Source organism: Salvelinus alpinus, chromosome 17 (assembly GCF_045679555.1).
Source record: "Salvelinus alpinus chromosome 17, SLU_Salpinus.1, whole genome shotgun sequence".
NCBI lineage: Eukaryota > Metazoa > Chordata > Actinopteri > Salmoniformes > Salmonidae > Salvelinus > Salvelinus alpinus.
Window position 1 is genome coordinate 40088748 of NC_092102.1, and position 25286 is coordinate 40114033.

At 42.9% G+C, this 25286-nt stretch overlaps 1 protein-coding gene and 4 non-coding genes across 5 annotated transcripts in view; 4 read left to right on the forward strand and 1 right to left on the reverse strand.

Moving 5' to 3' along the window:
• Positions 1 to 25286, reverse strand: part of LOC139542931 (NUAK family SNF1-like kinase 1) — a 60858-nt gene that overhangs the window by 5641 nt on the left and 29931 nt on the right. Inside the window, exon 4 of the mRNA XM_071348933.1 lies at positions 21668 to 21733. Within this exon, the coding sequence (XP_071205034.1) occupies positions 21668 to 21733 (66 nt within the window). The remainder of the gene's footprint in view (positions 1 to 21667; positions 21734 to 25286) is intronic.
• Positions 17973 to 18043, forward strand: trnag-gcc (transfer RNA glycine (anticodon GCC)). Its single transcript has one exon. It is a non-coding gene; the product is annotated as a tRNA-Gly (tRNA).
• On the forward strand, positions 18412 to 18482 carry trnag-gcc (transfer RNA glycine (anticodon GCC)). Its single transcript has one exon. It is a non-coding gene; the product is annotated as a tRNA-Gly (tRNA).
• Positions 19120 to 19190, forward strand: trnag-gcc (transfer RNA glycine (anticodon GCC)). The gene has a single exon. It is a non-coding gene; the product is annotated as a tRNA-Gly (tRNA).
• trnag-gcc (transfer RNA glycine (anticodon GCC)) lies at positions 21438 to 21508 on the forward strand. The gene has a single exon. It is a non-coding gene; the product is annotated as a tRNA-Gly (tRNA).

Genomic DNA, 25286 nt, shown 5'->3' on the forward strand with positions numbered 1-25286 from the left:
AGGTTGTCAAAACAGTATCATCATAATATTAGGCCCAACCAAAATCATCTGCAAGTCAGATACTTTCTTTAGATGGAAATAATTCTCAAAATATTTTATGTTTTACAACCAGGTTGTCATGCCATCAGCGGAGGGATATAACATAACATCAGGTGAAGACACATTTCCAGAAATGTTCACTTTACATACCCATAAAAGTATCTGGTTGGCATGGTGAAATTAAGTAAAGTCAATCAAAATGGTCAAAACTAATCCTAATGTTTTTACAAGAACAATTGTTCCCTGACATACTATGGAACGCCGTTTGGGTCTTTGCGTGTCAAAAAAGATATACGTCAAATAACACTATTTGTCGCATCAAATAACAGTATTTGATGCTTCAAATAACAATATGAAAATGATATGAAAGGGTTGGCCAATGCCCGAGAAGCCGGTTTTTAAAGGATATATTGGCACGAGTGTTGTTAGGCCCGAGACGAAGTCGATGAATTTATTCATACCATTTCCTTCCACAAGATATAGTCCTGACACAAATCTAGGGTTGCTACCCAAGCCGGCTGCTGGTTCGTTCTATCGGTTCGGTTTCTAGAGACGCTACCCAGTCGTTCAGTCTTTGTTCTGTATCTATGGATGAGACCCAGTCGTTCCTTCTAAATGTTCCATTGCCATACTGGCTGGCAACGTACTTATCCCTTGCTTGCTAGCTAGCTAACTACGGCTAATTTACACTCACACCAAACAGTGCAGCCAGAATAACAATAGTAGCTGCATTTGCATTTGTTTATGGTGTTTTCTAGGTACATGTAAACTCAGCCAAAAAAGAAACGTCCCTTTTTCAGGACCCTGTCTTTCAAAGATAATTTGTAAAAATCCAAAAAATCTTCATTGTAAAGGGTTTAAACACTGTTTCCCATGCTTGTTCAATGACCCATAAACAATTAATGAACATGCACCTGTGAAACGGTCATTAAGATACTAACAGCTTATAGACGGTAGGCAATTTAGGTCACAGTTATGAAAACTTAGGACACAAAACAGGCCGTTCTACTGACTCTGAAAAACACCAAAAGAAAGATGCCCAGGGTCCCTGCTCATCTGTGTGAACGTGCCTTAGGCATGCTGCAAGGAGGCATGAGGACTGCAGATGTGGCCAGGGCAATAAATTGCAATGTCCGTACTGTGAGAAGCCTAAGACAGCGCTACAGGGAGACAGGATTGACAGCTGATCGTCCTCGCATTGGCAGACCACGTATAACAACACCTGCACAGGAACGGTACATCCGAACATCACACCTGTGGGACAGGTACAGGATGGCAACAACAATTGCTAGAGTTACACCAGGAACGCACAATCCCTCCATCAGTGCTCAGACTGTCCGCAATAGGCTGAGAGAGGCTGGACTGAGGGCCTGTAGGCCTGTTGTAAGGCAGGTCCTCACCAGACATCACCGGCAACAACGTCGCCTATGGGCACAAACCCACCGTCGCTGGACCAGACAGGACTGGCGAAAGTGCTCTTCACTGACGAGTCGCAGTTTTGTCTCACCAGCGGTGATGGTTGGATTCGCGTTTATCGGCGAAGGAATGTGCGTTACACCGAGGCCTGTACTCTGGAGCGGGATCGATTTGGAGATGGAGAGTCCGTCATGGTCTGGGGCGGTGTGTCACAGCATCAACGGACTGAGCTTGTTGTCATAGCAGGTAATCTCAACGCTGTGCGTTACAGGGAAGACATCCTCCTCCCTCATGTGGTACCCTTCCTGCAGGCTCATCCTGACATGACCCTCCAGCATGACAATGCCACCAGCCATACTGCTCATTCTGTGCGTGATTTCCTGCAAGACAGGAATGTCAGTGTTCTGCCATGGCCAGCGAAGAGCCCAGATCTCAATCCCATTGAGCATGTCTGGGACCTGTTGGATCGAAGGGTGAGGGCTAGGGCATTCACCCCAGAAATGTCCGGGAACTTGCAGGTGCCTTGGTGGAAGAGTGGGGTAACATCTCACAGGAAGACCTGGCAAATCTGGTGTAGTCCATGAGGAGATGCACTGCACTACTTAATGCAGCTGGTGGCCACACCAGATACTGACTGTTACCCCCCCTTTGTTCAGGGACACATTATTCCATTTCTGTTAGTCACATGTCTGTGGAACTTGTTCAGTTTATGTCTCAGTTGTTGAATTTTATGTTCATAAAAATAGTTACACATGTTAAGTTTGCTGAAAGTAAACGCTGTTGACAGTGAGAGGACGTTTCTTTTTTTGCTGAGTTTATTTGGAAACATACATAACAATGAGCTAATGAGGCGCGATTTCGTGTGGCATAGAAAATGTGCTCACTCGTCAGGACACTGTTGTTCATAGGAGCTAGCCAACAACAAAGCTAACACAATCACTTCAAACTGAAGCCGGAAAGACTGCAAACTAGCTGTATTTCGTTTAACTTTTTTTCGAATTGACATGTTCGTATATATCCTAAAAAATTATGCCAGCTGATTCATGATTTCGACTGGCTGCTTCGTCCCGACCCCTACACGTTCATTACTATGGGACAGCTGGAGATCGAATTTGAATATTGAAACAATGTTGCAAACATCGGAGACAGACAGCAAGGTTTATACAAATCTCCGCTGTTGAAAACGAAATGTTAGTCCAAAAGAAATGTGAGATGTCTAGGTGCTTTCTATAGTGGAGATAAAGTTTATAACTTGATGAGACAGTGGATTGCGCAGTCAGATGGAACAGAGTAAATAGACATTAACATCATAGATTTAGCAGGTGGTAACTTGTGGAATAGACGCCAGCTGGAATGCGCTTTTAACCAATCAGCATTCAGAATTAGACCCACACCTTGGATTTTTGGACACTGTTTTAACTAACCTCCAGACGAGCTTCAATTAAATACAACTCTCCTTCCGTGGCCTCCAACGACTCTTAAATGCAAGTAAAACAAAATGCATGCTCTTCAACCGATCGCTGCCCGCACCTGCCTGCCCGTCCAGCATCACTACTCTGGACGGTTCTGACTTAGAGTATGTGGACAACTATAAATACAGTTGAAGTCGGAAGTTTACATACACCTTAGGCAAATACATTTAAACTCAGTTTTTCACAGTAAAAATTCCCTGTCTTAGGTCAGTTAGGACCAACACTTTATTTTAAGAATGTGAAATGTTATAATAATAGTAGAGAGCTTTTATTTCTTTCATCACATTCCCAGTGAGTCAGAAGTTTACATACACTCAATTAGTATTTGGTAGCATTGCCTTTTAACTCTTTAACTTGGGTCAAACGTTTCGGGTTGCCTTCCACAAGCTTCCCAGAATAAGTTGGGTGAATTTTGGCCCATTCCTCCTGACAGAGCTGGTGTAACTGAGTCAGGTTTGTAGGCCTTGCTCGCACACGCTTTTTCAGTTCTGCCCACAAATTTTCTATAGGATTGAGGTCAGGGCTTTGTGTTGGCCACTCCAATACCTTGACTTTGTTGTCCTTAAGCCATTTTGCCACAACTTTGGAAGTATGCTTGGGGTCATTGTCCATTTGGAAGACCCATTTACGACCAAGCTTTAACTTCCTGACTGATGTCTTGAGATGTTGCTTCAATATATCCACATAATTTTCCTTTCCTCATGATGCCATCTATTTTGTGAAGTGCACCAGTCTCTCCTGCAGCAAAGCACCCCCACAACATGATGCTGCCACCCCCGTGCTTTACGGTTGGGATGGTGTTCTTCGGCTTGCAAGACTCCCCCCTTTTCCTCCAAAAATAACGATGGTCATTATGGCCAAACAGTTCTATTTTTGTTTCATCAGACCAGAGGACATTTCTCAAAAAGTACGATCTTTGTCCCCATGTGCAGTTGCAAACCGCAGTTTGGCTTTTTTATGGCGGTTTTGGAGCAGTGGCTTCTTCCTTGCTGAGTGGCCTTTCAGGTTATGTCGATATAGAACTAATTTTACTGTGGATATATATACTTTTGTACCTGTTTCCTCCAGCATCTTCACAATGTCCTTTGCTGTTGTTCTGGGATTGATTTGCACTTTTCGCACCAAAATACGTTCATCTCTAGGAGACAGAACACGTCTCCTTCTTGAGCGGTATGACGGCTGCGTGGTCCCATGGTGTTTATACTTGCATACTATTGTTTGTACAGATGAACGTGGTACCTTCAGGCCTTTGGAAATTGCTCCCAAGGATGAACCAGACTTGTGGAGGTATACACATTTTTTTCTGAGGTCTTGGCAGATTTCTTTTGATTTTCCCATGATGTCAAGCAAAGAGGCACTGAGTTTGAAGGTAGGCCTTGAAATACATCCACAGGTACACATCCAATTGACTCAAATTATGTAAATTAGCCTAGCAGAAGCTTCTAAAGCCATGACATAATTTTCTGGAGTTTTCTAAGCTGTTTAGAGGCACAGCCAACTTAATGTATGTAAACTTCTGACCCACTGGAATTGTGATTCAGTGAAATATAAGTGAAATAATCTGTCTGTAAACAATTGTTGGAAAAATTACTTGTGTCATGCACAAAGTAGTTGCCAAAACTATAGTTTGTTAACAAGACATTTGTGGAGTGGTTGAAAAACGAGTTTTAATGACTCCAACCTAACTGTATGTAAACTTCCGACTTCAACTGTACCTAGGTGACTGGTTAGACTGTGAACTCTCCTTCCAGACTCACATTAAGCATCTCAAATCCAAAATTAAATCTAGAATCGGCTTCCTATTCGCAACAAAGCATCCTTCACTCATGCTGCCAAACATACCCTCGTAAAACTGACTATCCTACCGATCCTCGGCTCACAGATCACTGCACCTGTACATAGCCCATCTGTAAATAGCCATCCAACTACCTCATCCCCATACTGTATTTATTTATTTATCTTGCTCCTTTGCACCCCAGTATCTCTACTTGCACATTCATCTTCTGCACATCTATCACTCCAGTGTTTAATTGCTATATAGTAATTACTTCGCCACCATGGCCTATTTATTGCCTTACTTCCCTTATCTTACCACATTTTCACACAATGTATATAGATTTTTTTCTACTGTATTATTGACTGTATGTTTGTTTATTCCATGTGTAACTCTGTGTTGTTGTATGTGTCAAACTGCTTTGCTTTATCTTGGCCAGGTCGCAGTTGTAAATGAGAACTTGTTCTCAACTAGCGTACCTGGTTAAATAAAGGTGAAATAAAAAAATGCATTAAAAAATTAGGCACTAAGGTGTGGTAAATGGCCAATATCCCAGGGCTGTTCTTACCCACAACGCAACGCGGAGTGCCTAAACACAGACATTAGCCGTGGTATATTGGCCATATATCACAAACCCCCGAGGTGGCTTACTGCTATTATAAACTGGTTACCAACATAATTAGAGCAGTACAAATAAATATTTTATCATACTGATATAACACGGCTGTCAGCCGTGTTCGAACCACCCAGTTTATAATTGTGATTATAAACCTTGTGGAACGAGCCCTGAATGAGTGTTTGAAAGTTTGAATTATGTCTGTGTATAATTGTATGTATGGGTATGGCATTTCATTTATTTTGACTGCACATCAACATTTAAGCATTTATCTACTTACTGTCTATTTATTGTTAGTATATCCATATTGTCTGTTAATGTAAACGTAATGATCCTTAATCTGAAATTAAATGAATTATATAGTCCATATTGTAGTTTGTCTTGGTGTTTTATGGTTTAGTTGTTTTTCAGAAACACTTTACTGACACTTCACTAATAACCAATATCCTTTGCTGATAGTGACTGATGTTGACTTTAGTATTGCTGCCATATTGCAGCAAACTCATCTAAATCTGATCATTTGTCATTAAATGTAGGACATCAAATTAACTTCAACCATTATCCTTTAATTAGAACTATATAAAATAAGGCTTCCCATCCATTGCATTAAGTGACAGCTCCACTTCTGGGAACCACACCTTTTGTGGTGACTTATCAAATTCAAAATGCATTGATCTCTAAGAACTAGAACCACTAGTTCAAGGCTCTCCAAGCCTGTTCCTGGAGAGATACCCTCCTGTAGGTTTTCACTCCAAGCCTGTTCCTGGAGAGCTACCCTCCTGTAGGTTTTCACTCCAAGCCTGTTCCTGGAGAGCTACCCTCCTGTAGGTTTTCACTCCAAGTCTGTTCCTGGAGAGCTACCCTCCTGTAGGTTTTCGAGACCCAACCCCAGTTGTAACTAACCCGATTAACTTATTAACCAGGCAATTATTAGAATCAGGTGCGCTAGATTAGGTTTTGAGCGATAACCTACAGGGCAGTAGCTCTCCAGGAACAGGGATGGAGAGTCCCGCACTAGTCCATCTTCAACCTGTAATAGGTTGCTGTTAATCACAATTATATAAAATGTAATGTAATGGGGGCCGAACCACCCGTCCAGTAAAAAGCCAGTAGAATCCCTATCTTGAGGAGCAGACTGTAGAACCTTCCACACCATTTTTTAAAAACGATTTCTAAAAGTCCCAATTGGGCATTCCAAAAGGTAAAGGTAAAGTTCTGTTTTAATGTCCATTCAGAATGTTCTGTGGTCCTCCCACGGCAGGCACGCTCTGAAGGCTCCAATCCAGTGATTGCAGTAGGCCTCTCCTGGGTCGTGTTGTACCGAGTGGAAGACAAATATTCTGTCAGCAGATGGCACTGTTGTGCTACAGTGCCATAGAGCAAAATACAATAGACCTCAACCATAGGCCATATATCTGAAAAGTACCTTACTCTCTCCAAATATGATCAAACAAAATCGTACTGGAATGGAGAAGTAGTTAACTTCTGTGAAGGCCACCTCTGTCTGAACTCTGGAAGGAGCTGAGGTGGTGGTTGAAGGAGCTGAGGTGGTGATTGAAGGAGCTGAGGTGGTGGTTGAAGGAGCTGAGGTGGTGGTGGTGGTTGGAAGAGCTGAGGTGGTGGTTGAAGGGGCTGAGGTGGTGGTGGTGGTTGGAGGAGCTGAGGTGGTGGTTGAAGGAGCTGAGGTGGTGGTTGAAGGAGCTGAGGTGGTGGTTGAAGGAGCTGAGGTGGTGGTGGTGGTTGGGAGAGCTGAGGTGGTGGTTGAAGGGGCTGAGGTGGTGGTTGGAGGAGCTGAGGTGGTGGTTGGAGGAGCTGAGGTGGTGGTTGAAGGAGCTGAGGTGGTGGTGGTTGGAGGAGCTGAGGTGGTGATGGCGGTTGACGGAGCTGAGGTGGTGGTTGAAGGGGCTGAGGTGGTGGTGGTGGTTGGAGGAGCTGAGGTGGTGGTGGTTGGAGGGGCTGAGGTGGTGGTGGCGGTTGACGGAGCTGAGGTGGTGGTTGAAGGGGCTGAGGTGGTGGTGGCGGTTGAAGGAGCTGAGGTGGTGGTTGAAGGGGCTGAGGTGGTGGTTGAAGGAGCTGAGGTGGTGGTGGTGGTTGAAGGAGCTGAGGTGGTGGTGGTTGGAGGAGCTGAGGTGGTGGTGGTTGGAGGAGCTGAGGTGGTGGTTGGAGGAGCTGAGGTGGTGGTGGTTGGAGGAGCTGAGGTGGTGGTGGTTGGAGGAGCTGAGGTGGTGGTTGAAGGGGCTGAGGTGGTGGTGGTTGAAGGAGCTGAGGTGGTGGTGGTTGGAGGAGCTGAGGTGGTGGTTGGAGGAGCTGAGGTGGTGGTTGAAGGAGCTGAGATGGTGGTTGAAGGAGTTGAGGTGGTGATTGTAGGAGCTGAGGTGGTGGTTGAAGGAGCTGAGGTGGTGGTGGTTGGAGGAGCAGAGGTGGTGGTTGAAGGGGCTGAGGTGGTGGTGGTGGTTGGAGGAGCTGAGGTGGTGGTTGAAGGAGTTGAGGTGGTGGTTGAAGGAGCTGAGGTGGTGGTTGAAGGAGCTGATGTGGTGGTTGAAGGAGCTGAGGTGGTGGTGGTGGTTGGAAGAGCTGAGATGGTGGTGATGGAGCTGAGGTGGTGTTGGTGGTGGTTGAAGGAGCTGAGGTGGTGGTTGAAGGAGCTGAGGTGGTAGTTGAAGGAGCTGAGGTGGTGGTGGTTGGAGGAGCAGAGGTGGTGGTTGAAGGGGCTGAGGTGGTGGTGGTGGTTGGAGGAGCTGAGGTGGTGGTTGAAGGAGTTGAGGTGGTGGTTGAAGGAGCTGAGGTGGTGGTTGAAGGAGCTGATGTGGTGGTTGAAGGAGCTGAGGTGGTGGTGGTGGTTGGAAGAGCTGAGATGGTGGTGATGGAGCTGAGGTGGTGTTGGTGGTGGTTGAAGGAGCTGAGGTGGTGGTTGAAGGAGCTGAGGTGGTAGTTGAAGGAGCTGAGGTGGTGGTTGAAGGAGCTGAGGTGGTGGTTGAAGGAGCTGAGGTGGTGGTTGAAGGAGCTGAGGTGGTGGTTGAAGGAGATGAGGTGGTGGTGGTGGTTGGAAGAGCTGAGATGGTGGTGATGGAGCTGAGGTGGTGTTGGTGGTGGTTGAAGGAGCTGAGGTGGTGGTTGAAGGAGCTGAGGTGGTAGTTGAAGGAGCTGAGGTGGTGGTTGAAGGAGCTGAGGTGGTGGTTGAAGGAGCTGAGGTGGTGGTTGAAGGAGCTGAGGTGGTGGTTGAAGGAGCTGAGGTGGTGGTTGAAGGAGCTGAGGTGGTAGTTGAAGGAGCTGAGGTGGTGGTTGAAGGAGCTGAGGTGGTGGTTGAAGGAGCTGAGGTGGTGGTTGAAGGAGGTGAGGTGGTGGTTGAAGGAGGTGAGGTGGTGGTTGAAGAAGCTGAGGTGGTGGTTGAAGGAGCTGAGGTGGTGGTTGAAGGAGCTGAGGTGGTGGTTGAAGGAGCTGAGGTGGTAGTTGAAGGAGCTGAGGTGGTAGTTGAAGGAGCTGAGGTGGTGGTTGAAGGAGCTGAGGTGGTGGTTGAAGGAGCTGAGGTGGTGGTTGAAGGAGCTGAGGTGGTGGTTGAAGGAGCTGAGGTGGTGGTTGAAGGAGGTGAGGTGGTGGTTGAAGGAGGTGAGGTGGTGGTTGAAGGAGCTGAGGTGGTGGTTGGAGGAGCTGAGGTGGTGGTTGAAGGAGCTGAGGTGGTGGTTGGAGGAGCTGAGGTGGTGGTTGAAGGAGCTGAGATGGTGGTTGAAGGAGCTGAGGTGGTGATTGTAGGAGCTGAGGTGGTGGTTGAAGGAGCTGAGGTGGTGGTGGTTGGAGGAGCAGAGGTGGTGGTTGAAGTGGCTGAGGTGGTGGTGGTGGTGGTTGGAGGAGCTGAGGTGGTGGTTGAAGGAGTTGAGGTGGTGGTTGAAGGAGCTGAGGTGGTGGTTGAAGGAGCTGATGTGGTGGTTGAAGGAGCTGAGGTGGTGGTGGTGGTTGGAGGAGCTGAGGTGGTGGTTGGAGGAGCTGAGGTGGTGATGGTGGTTGAAGGAGCTGAGGTGGTGGTTGAAGGAGCTGAGGTGGTGGTGGTTGGAGGAGCTGAGGTGGTGGTGGTTGGAGGAGCTGAGGTGGTGATGGTGGTTGAAGGAGCTGAGGTGGCGGTTGAAGGAGCTGAGGTGGTGGTGGTTGAAGGAGCTGAGGTGGCGGTTGAAGGAGCTGAGGTGGTGGCGGTTGAATAAGCTGAGGTGGTGGCGGTTGAAGGGGCTGAGGTGGTGGTTGAAGGAGCCGAGGTGGTGGTTGAAGGAGCTGAGATGGTGGTTGAATAAGCTGAGGTGGTGGCGGTTGAAGGAGCTGAGGTGGCGGTTGAATAGGCTGAGGTGGCGGTTGAAGGAGCCGAGGTGGTGGTTGAAGGAGCTGAGATGGTGGTTGAAGGAGCTGAGGTGGTGGTTGAAGGAGCTGAGGTGGTGGTGGTGGTGGTTGAAGGAGCTGAGGTGGTGGTGGTGGTTGAAGGAGCTGAGGTGGTGGTGGTGGTGGTTGAAGGAGCCGAGGTGGTGGTGGTTGAAGGAGCTGAGGTGGTGGTTGAAGGAGCTGAGGTGGTGGTTGAAGGAGCTGAGATGGTGGTTGAAGGAGATGAGGTGGTGGTTGAAGGAGCTGAGGTGGTGGTGGTGGTTGAAGGAACTGAGGTGGTGGTGGTGGTTGAAGGAGCTGAGGTGGTGGCTTGAGAGGTGATGGTGGTTGAATTCAGGTTGTAACAAAACAAAATGTGGAAAAAGTCAAGCTGTGAATATTTTCTGAAGGCACTGTATACCCGGGAATAGGGCCACAATTCTTTCATGGCAATATAGCAAGATAAACCATTACGTTTTTACGATGCTAAGATTGTAAAAACGTGTAGTGGTCAGAAGGCCTAAGTCTATGCACTTACAGGATCAGCTTATGGTTGCCATCGATGTGCCACAAAGAATTTGGGCCTTCAACTCTGTACTGCCTCCGGTGTAGCCGCTGCTGCATGGCTCTCTGTCTGACCCTCTCCCGCTGGACTCGAACACCCTCTTCTCTTAAGCGTGCCCTCACAGACTCAGCACCAAGTTCTTCATTCTGGCCTATCAGCTCTTTTGATCCTCTTATCCAGTTGAGAGTCTGACAACAGTGAGTAGGACCTGAATAACTGAAATTAACTAAATACAAAAGAACACAAAGATACATTAATCAGGAATGTGTTAAAATCTAGGGAGGATGTAGAGATCTCCCACTAGTGTTACAATTGCTTTATTCAATTACGATAACTTACCTCATGTGCCACTTGACCACGGAGTGTGACACATTATGAACAGCCGCCATTTGTCTGATAGTCCATATGACAATCTATGAGGAACTCGAGCTGCTCATTGTTGATCTGATACCGCTTTCCCACCAAAGGGGCTTGATAGGCGACTAAAATAAAAAATACAATAAATCATTAATTATGATATTATTAACATACACTCCTAAAACCTTTTTTAGGTTAAGACTTAGCAACATACATAATTTAAGAACAGCATTAGAGATAGGCCAACCAAAATGTTTTTCATTGATTGACTTTGCTAGATAAAGGCGCAGACTTGACACAGGACAAGTAAAATTATACAATCTCTGTCTTTGCCATGCCTGCCATTCAAAAAAGTATACAATGTAACAACTTGCCATCTTGTTAAGGTTCCTGTTGTTGGATGTCCTTTATCGCTTGCAGGAACTCTGCAACAGCGGGCCATCTCTTCATCAATCAAATGACCGCTTGCCCACCGAAGGCTCAGCAACATGGTCTCTAGCCTGAAAAATAGACAGCAGACCCGATTGGTCCAGTGCATTTTCTTTTTGTGTAGCTAAAAACTCTTGAAGTGTTTACTTGTCTAATCTGTGCCAACGCTCAGCGCCTCCGACCTATGATGACAATCGATCATTAACAGGTGATGCAGTTTTAACTACAAACTAGCTAAAAAAAAGGGTTCTTCATACAGACATCAATATAGCTACTGTAGCTAGCTGGTTAACGTTTTTATAGATTCTATAACTAGCTATATGATGGACAATTAACGTTAGCTAGCTATCTTGATTTCCATTTAATGTCAATGCATGGCAGGCAGATCTAGCTAGCTAACGTTTTATATTATCTAGCTAAAAGTTACTGTAGCTAGCTAATATTAATTTAAGGTTACCTGGCTATTGATGGCTGAAGTCCATCTCTTCTGTCCGTGACCAGCAGTCTGGTGCAATCACAGATGGTAGATTTGCAATTTTCGACTAAGTGTTAACTAGCTAGCTAATTTTACCTCAAAGGAACAGTTAGCTAACTTTACCTCAGAAGAACAGAAAGTTGAGCGAACGTGAAGACATACATGAGAGAATGTTCCGTTGGAGAATTGGGCAGAGTCCTAACAACCTTTATGCAAATCATTGCATATGTATAGATGAATCGCTGTGACATGAAATATCAGTGATAGTGTAATCAATCTGTAATAACTAACTATTATGTGATGTGCAGTCATAGTCATGTCTTGATTGGTCAACAAGCTTATCATTTTTGACACGCAAAGACCCTAACAGCGTTCCATAGTTTAATGTAGTCTTCAAACAAAGACTCCAGGTTACAGCTAGCATAAACAGACTGATTCCCAATTCAGAAACAGCCTAATGTATAAACACCATGACCCCTGCAGTCTCCTTGGTAATTTAAACATGCATCTGATTTCTTCAGGTGGTATATAAGTGTAATACATCAAAATAAAGTTTAAGTTCTTGTTAATCCAGCCGCAGTGTCAGATTTCAAAAAGGCTTTACGGCGAAAGCAGACCATGCGATTACCTGAGGACAGCGCCCGGTATACAAACACATGAAAATCATTTTCAACCAGGCAGGTGGCGACACAAAAGTCAGAAATAACGATATAATAAATGCCTTACCTTTGAAGATCTTCTTCTGTTGGCACTCCAAAATGTCCCAGAAACATCACAAATGGTCCTTTTGTTCGATAATGTCCTTCTTTATATCCCCAAAATGTCAATTTATTTGGCGTGTTTGAATACAAAGTATCTAATAAGTTACCTGTAAACTTGGTCCAAACATTTCAAACAACGTTCCTAATTCAACCTCAGGTATCCTAAAACGTAAATAATCGATAAAATTTAAGACGGGATAAACTGTTTCCAATATTGGATAAAAACAATGTGAAGCGCGTTCCAGTTCACGCTCACCAAACAGCAGAGTCCACATGGAGTGACACTTACAAAGAACAGCCATACTTCTTAATTTCTCAAAAGAAAAACATCAACCAATTTCTAAAGACTGATGACATCTAGTGGAAGCCATGGGAACTGCAACCAGGTTCCTATTAAATAGGGCCTCAATTTTTTTTTTTCCTGGATGGTTTGTCCTCGGGGTTTCGCCTGCCAAATCAGTTCACTTTTACTCACAGACATTATTTTAACAGTTTTAGAAACTTTAGAGTGTTTTCCATCCAGATCTATCAATAATATGCATATCCTAGTTTCTGAACCTGAGTAACAGGCAGTTTACTTTGGGCACGCTTTTCATCCGGATGTGAAAATACTGCCCCCATCCCTAAGAAGTTTAAGTAAGTGTAAATACTGTCCGACATGTCTTTGTGTATTTAGTTGGGTGTTGCTTCGACAGTCGAGATATTTACCATGTTTGTTACATTTATAGAATCATTCCTTTTCCATGTGCGTCATGCTATTTCTAGCCAGCTAGCCTAGGTGCTAGCAAGTCATGCTAGCTCATAATGCTGTGTACCACATGCCTTGTTTAAGATAGTAAATTCATATTATTCTGTTCATATTGTTAGGCTGTCATATTTTAAGCCCCCTGAACTGTTAGCATGTAGCTAATTTAGCCTGTGCCTTTCCTTGTGGTGCAGTTACTATTCCACGATGGTGGTGGTCACATGCAGTTGCACATGCGCAGACCGTAGTTACGTTGCAGTCACTTTCAGTTGCTTGTCAGTCTACTACTCTGTCATTAGATAAACACCTTTCTGTGTTTGCAAACTTGCTCCAATCTTTAGGGATCTCAGACGATACGAAAGAGAGGTTGAACAGACTGGTAATAGGGGTTGCAACAATGGCAGCGGATCATTTTAGAAAGAGAGGGTCCAGATTGTCTAGCGCAGCTAATTTGTACGGGTCCAGGTTTTGCAGCTCTTTCAGAACATCAGCTATCTGGATTTGGGTGAAAGAGAAGCTGGGGAGGCTTGGGCAAGTAGCTGCGGGGGGTGCGGAGCTGTGGGCCGGGGTTGGGGTAGCCAGGAGAAAAGCATGGCCAGCCGTAGCGAAATACTTATTGAAATTCTCGATTATCGGGGATTTATCGGTGGTGACAGTGTTACCTAGCCACAGTCCAGTGGGCAGCTGAGAGGAGGTGCTCTTGTTCTCCATGGACTTTACCGTGACCCAAAACTTTTTGGAGTTAGAGCTACAGGATGAAAATTTCTGTTTGAAAAAGCTAGCCTTTGCTTTCCTGACTGACTGCGTGTATTGGTTCTTGACATCCCTGAACAGTTGTATATCGTGGGGACTATTCAATGTGATTGCAGTCCGTAGTGTGTTGTATTGGAAAAGGGTCTATTGGTGTAGAACTAGCCTATGCTTATCAGTGGTAATTCTCAGTTGTGTGCGTTATTTACCTGTATGCTACTTTGTTGTATTCAGTCATATAACTGGTTTTACTGTCTGGTCATTACAGTGTTCATGGCACTGCACAGATATGTTATTACTGTATCCTACACGGTATATTCCTACAGTTTGCAGTATGTGAATATACATTATATATAGCCTATTTTGACATTCCAGAGATGCCCTGTAGGCTATTTACTTCATGTTATTTCTATTATTTTCCATAGAACCACTTACAATGTTTACTGTCTATGAGTGTGGTGTGGTGAACCCTTAGATCAGTAATTAACCTGTCTGAAGATATCTTGTACTTGTTCTTGCTGGACAGACCTGTAGTGGCTGAACCGTATCCACTGGCACCTGTAGCTCTCTAGTAATGCCCGTTATTCATGGTCCACCTGGATCAGCCTTTAATATTTTACACCCAGTACCCCATGCCTCTGGGATGAGGTTGCCCTTACGCATAGTTCTAGGATCACGTGGAAAACCCCTCTGTGGCTCCCTTATTAAACTTAGAAGTTTCTGCAGCTCACTCTGACATCTCTCCTTCCAAAGTAAGTGGACTTTGTGGAGCCAGAGTGCCTTTGTGTATTAGTTTATGCAGCTGTTGTAGTCCTATTTAAAAACCTCTTAATAAGGATCCGCCCTTTTTTCCCAATTTTCGCCTAAAATGACATACCCAAATCTACCTGCCTGTAGCTCAGGACCTGAAGCAAGGACATGCATATTCTTGATACCATTTGAAAGGAAACACTTTGAAGTTTGTGGAAATGTGAAATGAATGCAGGAGAATATAACACATTAGATCTGGTAAAAGATAATACAAAGAAAAAAACATGCATTTTTTTAATTTTATTTTTTGTCCCCTCATCTTTGAAATGCAAGAGAAAGGCCATAATGTATTATCCAGCTCAGTGCAATTTGTATATGCCAAGTTTTTAGACTGATCCAATGAACCATTGCATTTATGTTCAAGATTTTGTATCAATACTGCCCAAATGTGCCTAATTGGTTTATTATTAACTTTAAGTTCATAACTGTGCACTCTCCTCAAACAATAGAATGGTATTCTGTCACTGTAATAGCTACTGTAAATTGGAGAGTGCAGTTAGATTAACAAGAATTTAAGCTTTCTGCCAATGTCAGCTATGTCTGTCCTGTGAAATGTTTTTGTTACTTACAACCTCATGCTAATCACATTAGCCTACGTTAGCTCAACCATCCCACGAAATACCCACCGATCCTGAAGAGGTTCTATTTAACAATCCCTTGTTACCTGCTTACAACTTTTCAACTTTTATCCAACTGGTATTCCGTAACTACAGTATGTTAGTATTTTACCTCCTAGTACTATGCCATGTTACATTAGCCTGTTTTATCGTGTTTACTTTGGTGTTGTTTCTCACTAGTCACACTACTTGCTATTGAAACCTACAGGCCTAAGATGGCCGCAGGTAGCGAGTTAATTAACCTGTCTAATATGGCCGCTGTTTCCTGTTGTTATTATTGTCATGTGACAATTCCAAGATGGCGGCCCCTATAGCCTTGTTTATATTAGAATTTAGTATGCTAACCGGAATGCTAACATTCAATGCTAATTTATGGTTTTACTTTTATGTTATGTTAGCTTATATCATTTTCCTACTAGCTTATTAGCCTTTCAGCTATAATACTTAACCTTTCCTTACTAGCCTGTAGTGTTAGTCTAGCTGTTCATTTGTGCTAGTAGCTTTATAGTGTATTCTTTATTCTCTATTAGCCTGTTTCTAATAATTAGCTGCTATTATTTTTAGCTTCCTAAAAAGTTATTGCCTATTGCCAATGGGCTTTACTCCCATTTAAATTTTTCCTTTATTTAACTAGGCAAGTCAGTTAAGAACTAATTCTGATTTACGATGACGGTCTACCCCAGCAAAACTCGGACGACGCTGGGCCAACTGTGCGCCACCCTATGGGACTCCCAATCACGGCCGGATGTGATACAGCCTGGATTCAAACCAGGGACTGTAGTGACTCCTCTTGCATTGAGATGCAGTGCCTTAGACTGCTGCGCCACTCGGAAGCCCATTGCTACTATGCTGTTAGCCTTGCTGCTATTAATCCTATTATTACAGTGTATTAGCCTGTATAGCATTACTTCTGGTCTATTATTACCATTGATGGTATTACACTGCTATTGTTGTCTAGCCCATTAGCCTTAACCATTTTAGCAGGTAGCCTAGCTATAATTAGAGAAGCTGGCCAGCAACCCTCTGGTAACTGGGTCGAATCCCAGCTCAGACAGAGTGCCCTTGACAGAGTGCCCAGTGCCCTTGAGCAAGGTACTTAACCCCCTACATTTACTCTGCACGGTGGCTGACCCATTGCTTCCAGCTCCTTGTGGTGTGTGTGTGTCTCTTGGGTTGTTGGGTTATGAGCATAAACACACATTTCCAATGTCTGTAAGGTAATGGACAATAAAGTACATCTAATCTTATAGCCCAATTTGTAGCCTATGTTTTTACACTGCTATTCCTTAGCTATTATCCTGCCACTGTAGCACTATTGTAATTGCTATTAGTAGGCCATCATTGTAAATAAGAATTTGTTCTTAAAACTGACTTGCCTAGTTAAATAAAGGTAAAATAAAAATATGAGGAAAGGACTGTTCTACAGCATAGGAACAAAATGTGCAGTGCATATTCTGCTGTCCTATTGCGCATGCAACTGTTTGCAGTAACTTCTTTGTTGTAATATCCAAAACGTATGTGGCAATTTCACCTATTAATGATTCCAGCTTCAACCATTAGAGGAGAATATGCTAAACTGGCCTTGAATCAGTGTCTAAGGGCAACTTGCATACCATACAGAATGGCATTTTCCGCATTGGTCTGAATAATACCCACTGTGGTGAGGAAGTATGGAAGCTGCTGAGAGAAAAGTACGTAGTCTGTTTTCTTTAACTCTTAGCCAGTGTGTGTGACTTTTATTAAAACCCTCTGCTTTCCCAGATTTGCAGATTCCGTGTATTCCCTCGTGCTGTGCAACCATATAAGGGGAGTACCGGCCATAAAAGGAATGGAATGACTTCAGGGCTGGGTTATAGGAACTGACACCATGTCTTTAGGCTGGTTCTTAGCGCATGCCTTCACAATGCAGCACATTTCACAGCTTTGGCTTTCAGTCAACACGGAGTTATTTTACTGTGTTTTCCAGCTTGACAGTTAAAACTAACAATGAAAACTCTGGTGCAGCATACAAAGAACATGGTCCTTGTCAAATCAATGACCAATAAGTATTTGTCTCAAACATTAATCTGTAGTGATGGGCACCGATATGGAAAGTCCATATCAGCTGCATTTTTCCATTTGATATCAATATAATATAGGAATTTAGGAAACACTTTACTGTAGGCTACATATTGTTTACCCCAGTTGCAATAAAAAAAGAACAACATTGCAACTGTGTTCAGTTTTTTGTCAACTTCCATATCTCTGTGAAGTCCAGTCAACTGGTTACCCATTAGGCCAGGTGTGAATGTTCTTGGAGTCTAAAACCTACCCAAACAGTTTGAATACAATGGGAAGCCCATCTGCTGTTTATGTCCAATCAGCAGGCAATTAACTATGCTATGTTAAGAGCAGATGACAATGTCTGTGAGAGGGTTTGGCGCATGGAACAGTCATGTATGCTTGTTTACGTAATTAATGTATATTAATTAACAGGAAGGATTAGGAAGGATGAACCATTATTACTATATGCCTTGCAACTGCATTTTCTCACTCATCCTCAATGGTTCAGAAAGAGGTCTAGGGAAGTGGAATTCAGTGTCTGACTAACTTGGTTCCGATCATCCAGTCTACATCTCCCTTCTCCCTCTCCCTCTCTTTCACTTCAATTCAATTCATAGCTTTATTGACATAGGAAACATGTGGTTACATTGCCATAGCAAGTGAAACAGATAATAAACAGAAATAAACAAACACAAAACACACGGACAGAGCCAAACGCATGCTCCATTCAAACTCCGAAGTCTAGACAGTTGTCTCACCAAGGCATTGGTGGTTCAGTGGTAGAATTCTCGCCTGCCACGCGGGAGGCCCGGGTTCGATTCCCGGCCAATGCAAAGACACATTTTGAAATGTTGTTGGATATTCGCATAGAAGTAATAAGTACATGTATTTATTTACACATTTTTAAACAGCAGCTACATGATCTTATGGATTACATTTGAAACTCAAGTTAATTATGGCTATAGCTCTGGAATCATTCTTTTTAGATCCCTCCGGTATCTCAAATAAGTGTATTTTCAAATCCATGTCGTAAACAGGCTGATGTCCACAATCAGACATAAATCATACCTCCTTTCAAAACAACTACTTTACATTTTTCACAAATGCCTTAACTCCCATCTGCTCCCCCCTCCAACAGCCGTCGTCCCCTTTCTATTTTCCTATTATATCACTATAGGAGACGGCACCATACTCTATCAAAGCATTGGTGGTTCAGTGGTAGAATTCTCGCCTGCCACGCGGGAGGCCCGGGTTCGATTCCCGGCCAATGCATGTAAGACTTTTTCAAAAAGTATTTTAGGATCGACTCAGAAATGTTTCAATATATAAATAAGTACCATGTATTTGCTTACATACACTACATGGCCAAATGTATGTGGACACCTGCTCGTCAAACATCTCATTCCCTTTGCTGATTTTAATTCAGATTGTTTACTGGTCACATGTACGTGATTGTAGGGTAGAGTGAAAATCTTAGCCTTCGAGCTTCAACATGCAGGTATTGTGTGTAGATTAATGAGGGCAAAAAACTGTTTAATCATTTTTAGAATGAGGCTGTAACGTAACAAAATGTGGGAAAAGTTAAGCATTGTAGGATTTACTCCGAAATAAGTACTAGTAGAAAATATTAACTTTTCTTTTGGATTGCATTTGTCAACAAGTTAATTATTGCTAAAACTCTAGAATCATTCTTTTAGATCAGTCAGGTATCTCAAATATGTTTATTTTCACATCCACGTTGCAAACAGGCTGTAAGTACTATGTAACAACACTCTAATTACATTGTACTGCCTCTCATTTAATGGTCCTTCGAGACGGATAGCTAAATAGTAACTCAACATATTTCAACTTCTGGTTCACTTCATTGAGACTGTTATATTACTCTCGGGGAGATTTTATCTCTATCAAAGCATTGGTGGTTCAGTGGTAGAATTCTCGCCTGCCACGCGGGAGGCCCGGGTTCGATTCCCGGCCAATGCATGGGTTCCTTTTTTGGGGGGGCATTTTGGGATCTACTCACATAAATTCTGATAATTTCATTCCAACCATGTTCTAATAAATAAATAAGTACCATGTATTTGTTTTCATACACTACATGTTCGAAAGTATGTGGACACCTACTCCTTGAAAATCTAATATCAGGGTTCCAGGTGTAATTGAAGGGTACAGTGAAAATCTAAGGCTTCGAGCTTCAACATGCAGTGCTAGTGAAATAAAATAATGAAAATTGAAATAAAAATAATAGAAGTAGCACTATATACAGTGATTAATAAATAAATGTCCCTTGGGGTGGAGGCAGAGTAAAGACTAGAAGTCGACCGATTATTGGAGGACCAAAAAAAGGTGATACTGATTAAATCGGCCGAGATATATAGATATATATTTGTAATAATGACAATTAGAACAATACTGAATGAACAATGAACATTTTTATTTGAACTTAATATAATACATCAAAAAAATCAATTTAGTCTCAAATAAATAATAAAACATGTTCAAACTTGTTTAAATAATGCAAAAAACACATTATTGGAGAAAGAAGTAAAAGTGCAATATTGTGCCATGTTAAAAAGCTAACGTTTAAGTTCCTTGCTCAGAACATGAGAACATATGAAACTTGGTGGTTCCTTTTAACATGAGTCTTCAATATTCCCAGTTAAGAAGTTTTAGGTTGTAGTTATTATAGGACTATTTCTCTCTATACCATTTGTATTTCATAGACCTTTGACTAGTGCCAGCCTAATCTCGGGAGTTGATAGGCTTGAAGTCATAAACAGCGCTGTGCTTCAAGCATTGCGAAAAGCTGCTGGCAAACGGAGGAAAGTGCGGTTTGAACGAATGCTTATGAGCCTGCTGCTGCCTACCACCACTCAGTCAGACTGCTCTATCAAATATCAAATCATAGACTTAATTATAAAATAATAAACACAGAGAAATACGAGCCTCAGGTCATTAATATGGTCAAATTCAGAAACTATAATTTCGAAAACAAAACGTTTATTCTTTCAGTGAAATACGGAATCGTTCCGTATTTTATCAAACGGGTGGCAACCCTAAGTCTAAATATTGCTGTTCATTGCACAACCTTCAATGTTATGTCATAATTATGTAAAATTCTGGCAAATTAATTACGGTTTTTGTTAGGAAGAAATGGTCTTCACGCAGTTCGCAACGAGCCAGACTGCTGCATATACCCGGACTCTGCTTACACTGAACGCAAGAGAAGTGACACAATTTCAGGCACCGCATTGATTATATGCAACGAAGGATAAGCTAGTTAAACTAGTAATATCATCAACCATGTGTGGTTTACTAATGATTATGTTAAGATTGATTGTTTTTTTATAAGATAAGTTTAATGCTAGCTAGCAACTTACCATGGCTCCTTGCTGCCTGCACTCGCGTAACAGGTGGTCAGCCTGCCACGCAGTCTCCTCGTGGATTGCAATATAATCGGTGTCCAAAAATGCCGATTACCAATTGTTATGAAAACTTGAAATCTGCCCTAATTAAATCGGCCATTCCGATTAATCGGTTGACCTCTAGTAAAGACTGTTGAGGGGGTGGGGGGAATGACCAGAGGGAGCAGCAAAATGACCATTGAGGGGGTGGAGGGTATGCCCACAGGGGGAGCAGCAGAAAGACCATTGAGTGAAATAAAAACAAAAAGTAATAATATGCATATTAACAACTGCAACACGTTGGGGTGGGGGCAGAGTAAAAACTGTTGGGGGGTGGAATGTCCATAGATGGAGTAGAAGGGGGGGAGCAGCAGGGTAAATAATGTCCATAGATGGAGTAGAAGGGGGGGAGCAGCAGGGTAAATAATGTCCATAGATGGAGTAGAAGGGGGGGAGCAGCAGGATAAAGAATGTCCATAGGGGAAGTAGCAGGTAAGGTAAGTGAGAGTTAAAGGTGTGTGGGAATGTCCATGGGGGAAGTAACAGGTAAGGTAAGTGAGAGTTGAGGGCGTGTGGGAATGTCCATAGAGGAAGTAGCAGGTAAGGTAAGTGAGAGTTGAGGGCGTGTGGGAATGTCCATGGGAGCTATATCAACCTATTTACAAACTACTTCTCTACATTTTTGTCCTATATGTCTCTTAAACCCCTTCCAGTCTTTCTCTCCTATTTTCAACTCCTCCTTCCTGCTTCACTCCTACCTTCTCCTTGTCCTTCACGCCACCCCCACTGTGTTGTGAGCTCTGGAGAAAATGAACAGAGCAGCTAAGCATTGGTGGTTCAGTGGTAGAATTCTCGCCTGCCACGCGGGAGGCCCGGGTTCGATTCCCGGCCAATGCAGGCATATCCTTTTAAAATAACTACCCTTTACACTCACTGGATGACAGGCACAAGGTCTTCACCATAAGCGGAAAATCTGTAGAATCACATTTTCAATATACCAATAGGAGGGTTCGATTTTAACCAATTTATTTTTTTAAATTCTTTGTGTGTTCTCACCTTGACGTTCAGGTCCTGGTCTAGTAGAATGTTCTCCAGCTTCAGATCTCGATGGACCACACCATTCTGAAGGAGAGGGAAAGAGACAATCAAGTAAAGTACCACTATTACACACAGATCTTTACACACGCACAGATTCTTCACCCCCTTGATGTTTTTCTAGGAAGACACTGCTGTGTTGATTTAGGAACTAGAGAGCAGATGACATTTACACAAACATGGCCTGAATACTTAAGTGGAGGTCCAGTGTGTGTTTGTGTTTCGTGTGTGATATCAATCATTTTGTAACACAGTTGCTGTATAGAGATTCAAGAGAAATAGGGAACAGATTAAGAGAACAAAAGAACAGCTTGAAAGAGGAGAGATGAAAATGTAATTGTCTAATTGACATTGAAAGTTAATTCTCGTGATATGAGTGTTTGATTCAATGATTAATCCACGAGCATACAGTACTGGTGAATGGTCAACAGTATACAGTCTGAGTGTGTGTAAACCTGGTCTGTGTTTGTTAGTCTATTCATAGCCAGGGCTTTGTTTAGTTTTTGTTTCTGTTTGTCTTTCAATTAGCTTTCCTTAATTATTTTGGATTGTTCAGTAATTCCTCCTTCTGTCTTTCATTGTATTATCACAATTAACAATCCAGCTCTATAACAAATCCAACATGGACAGATGATATCTCTAATGTAGTATAACGATATTAAAGAGTGAGGGAGAGAGAAAGAGCGGGTTTGAGAGTTTGCTACAGGAAAATATGAATAGCACAGCAGAGGTCAATTCAGGCGAAGAGTGAATGTGAGAGAGCGAATAAGATAAAGAAACAAGGAGGGGGGGAGAGAGACTGAGACATGAATAGGGAAAGAGAGAGGTTTTGTGGCGTGTCTTTTAAAAACGTTCCTTTTCCCCTGAAGCCTAAATACTTCCTGCTAAAGCTGCATACCTCAGAAGCATTCTAAATAATTCACGCGTTCCGGAACATTCATGTCTATTTTAGAACACTATTTGAGGTCAGACACAACTAGAGGATGCAGCATCAAGCTCCAAAGCTAAAATAGCGAGGGGTGTTTTTTGTTCTTCATTCTAATGTAGTGGTTTGGGGTTGGGGGATAGATGGGGGGGTAAACATGCTTTGCAATCTCCAAATAAAATGACCAACATAATTTAGCCATCGGGTGTTAAGCATTATCAGCTATGAGCTAGCTCTGGTGTGCACACATGCATATGGTTTATTCCACTGAAGAGCTTTATACCAAAACTCTGCCAATAGGCGTTCCCTATTTCCTAAGTCTCCTATTTCCTACATTTCTGCACCAACTAGGAAATGTATCTTTTTAACTTTTACCACGACACAAATTCTATAAACTAAGAATGTGAAATGTCCGAGTAATAGTGGAGAATGATTTATTTCAGCTTTTATTTCTTTAATCACATTCCCAGTGGGTCATAAGTTTACATACACTCAATTAGTATTTGGTAGCATTGCCTTTAAATTGTTTAACTTGGGTCAAACGTTTCAGGAAGCCTTCCACAAGCTTCCCACAATAAGTTGGGTGAATTTTGGCCCATTCCTCCTGACAGAGCTGGTGTAACTGAGTCAGGTTTGTAGGCCTCCTTGCTCGCACAAGCTTTTTCAGTTCTGCCCACACATTTTCTATGGGATTGAGGTCAGGGCTTTGTGATGGCTACTCCAATACCTTGACTTTGTTGTCCTTAAGCCATTTTGCCACAACTTTGGAAGTATGCCTGGGATCATTGTCCATTTGGAAGACCCATTTACGACCAAGCTTTAACTTCCTGACTGATTTCTTGAGATGTTGCTTCAATATATCCACATAATTTTCCCTTCGTCATGATGCCATCTATTTTGTGAAGTGCACCAGTCCCTCCTGGACAAAGCACCCCCCACAACATGATGCTGCCACCCCCGTGCTTCACGGTTGGGATGGTGTTCTTCGGCTTGCAAGGCTCCCCCTTTTCCTCCAAACACAACAATGGTCATTATGGCCAAACAGTTCAATTTTTGTTTCATCAGACCAGAGGACATTTCTCCAAAAAGTACGATCTTTGTCCCCACGTGCAGTTGCAAACTGTAGTATGGCTTTTTTTAATGGCGGTTTTGGAGCAGTGGCTTCTTCCTTGCTGAGCGGCCTTTCAGGTTATGTTGATATAGGACTCATGTTACTGTGGATATAGATACTTTTTTACCTGTTTCCTCCAGCATCTTCACAAGGTCCTTTGCTGTTGTTCTGGGATTGATTTGCACTTTTCGCACCAAAGTACGTTAATCTCTAGGAGACGGAACGTGTCTCCTTCCTGAGCGGTATGACGGCGTGGTCCCATGATGTTTATACTTGCATACTATTGTTTGTACAGATGACCGTGGTACCTTCAGGCGTTTGGGAATTGCTCCCAAGGATGAGCCAGACTTGTGGAGGTCTACCATTTCTTTTCTGAGGTCTTGGCTGATTTCTTTTGATTTTCCCATGATGTCAAGCAAAGAGGCACTGAGTTTGAAGGTAGGCCTTGAAATTCATCCACAGTACACCTCCAATTGACTCAAATTATGTCAATCAGCCTATCAGAAGCTTCTAAAGCCACTACATAATTTTCTGGAATTTTCTAAGCTGTTTAGAGGCACAGTCAACTTAGTGTATGTAAACTTCTGACCCTCTGGAATTGTGATACAGTGAGTGATAATTGAAATAATCTGTCTGTTAACAATTGTTGGAAAAATGACTTGTGTCATGCACAAAGTAGATGTCCTAACCGACTTGCCAAAACTACAGTTTGTTAACAAGAAATTTGTGGAGTGGTTGAAAAACGAGTTTTAATGACTCCAACCTAAGTGTATGTAAACTTCCGACTTCAACTGTAATTCTCCTTTGACCCACAAAGTTTTCCTCTGGTATTAGGAGTAGGATTTTGTGTGTTTAGCGGTGCAATGATTGCCTGTTGCTTCATTTCACACCCTGAGAAGAGAAACTGCAGTGATATGGATTTTTGGGGATTAGCTCACAGGTGGCTGGTGTCACCTTAACTGGGGAGGACAAGCTCATTGTATTGGCTGGAACGGAATTAATGGTATGGTATCAAACACATGGTTTACAAATGTTTTAATATCACTCCATTCACTCTATTCCAGCCATTATTATGAGCCGTCCTCCCCTCACCAGCCTCCTGTGGCTTAGCAGTACCATGTTTGCCTGTTGCTCCGTTTCAAACTAAGTGGGTTAATTGCAACCAACATTGAGCACTGCCTCAACATGAGGTGAACTCTCGTTAAACCATAAATATGCGCTAAGATCACCCGCCCACACACCTGATCTCAATTGCAACCACTACTGGCCACCATACTACTGCTCCCTAAAGCTGATCTCAGTGTGTTAACTTTAAGTCCTGGATACTGTCAAAAAAAAAATTGCTATTAGGCCTGGCTCGCATTTGGTGTTCCAATTCATCCCAAAGGTATTCGATGGAGTTGAGGTCAGGGCTCTGTGCAGCTAAAATGTTTAACTATTTAGCCCTCTGGTGGGAATTATCTTGGGTATAAATTAAACCTAATAATATTTGAGAAGACTAAGCACAAATTTACCTATTTGAAAATAATTCAATACAACTGAAA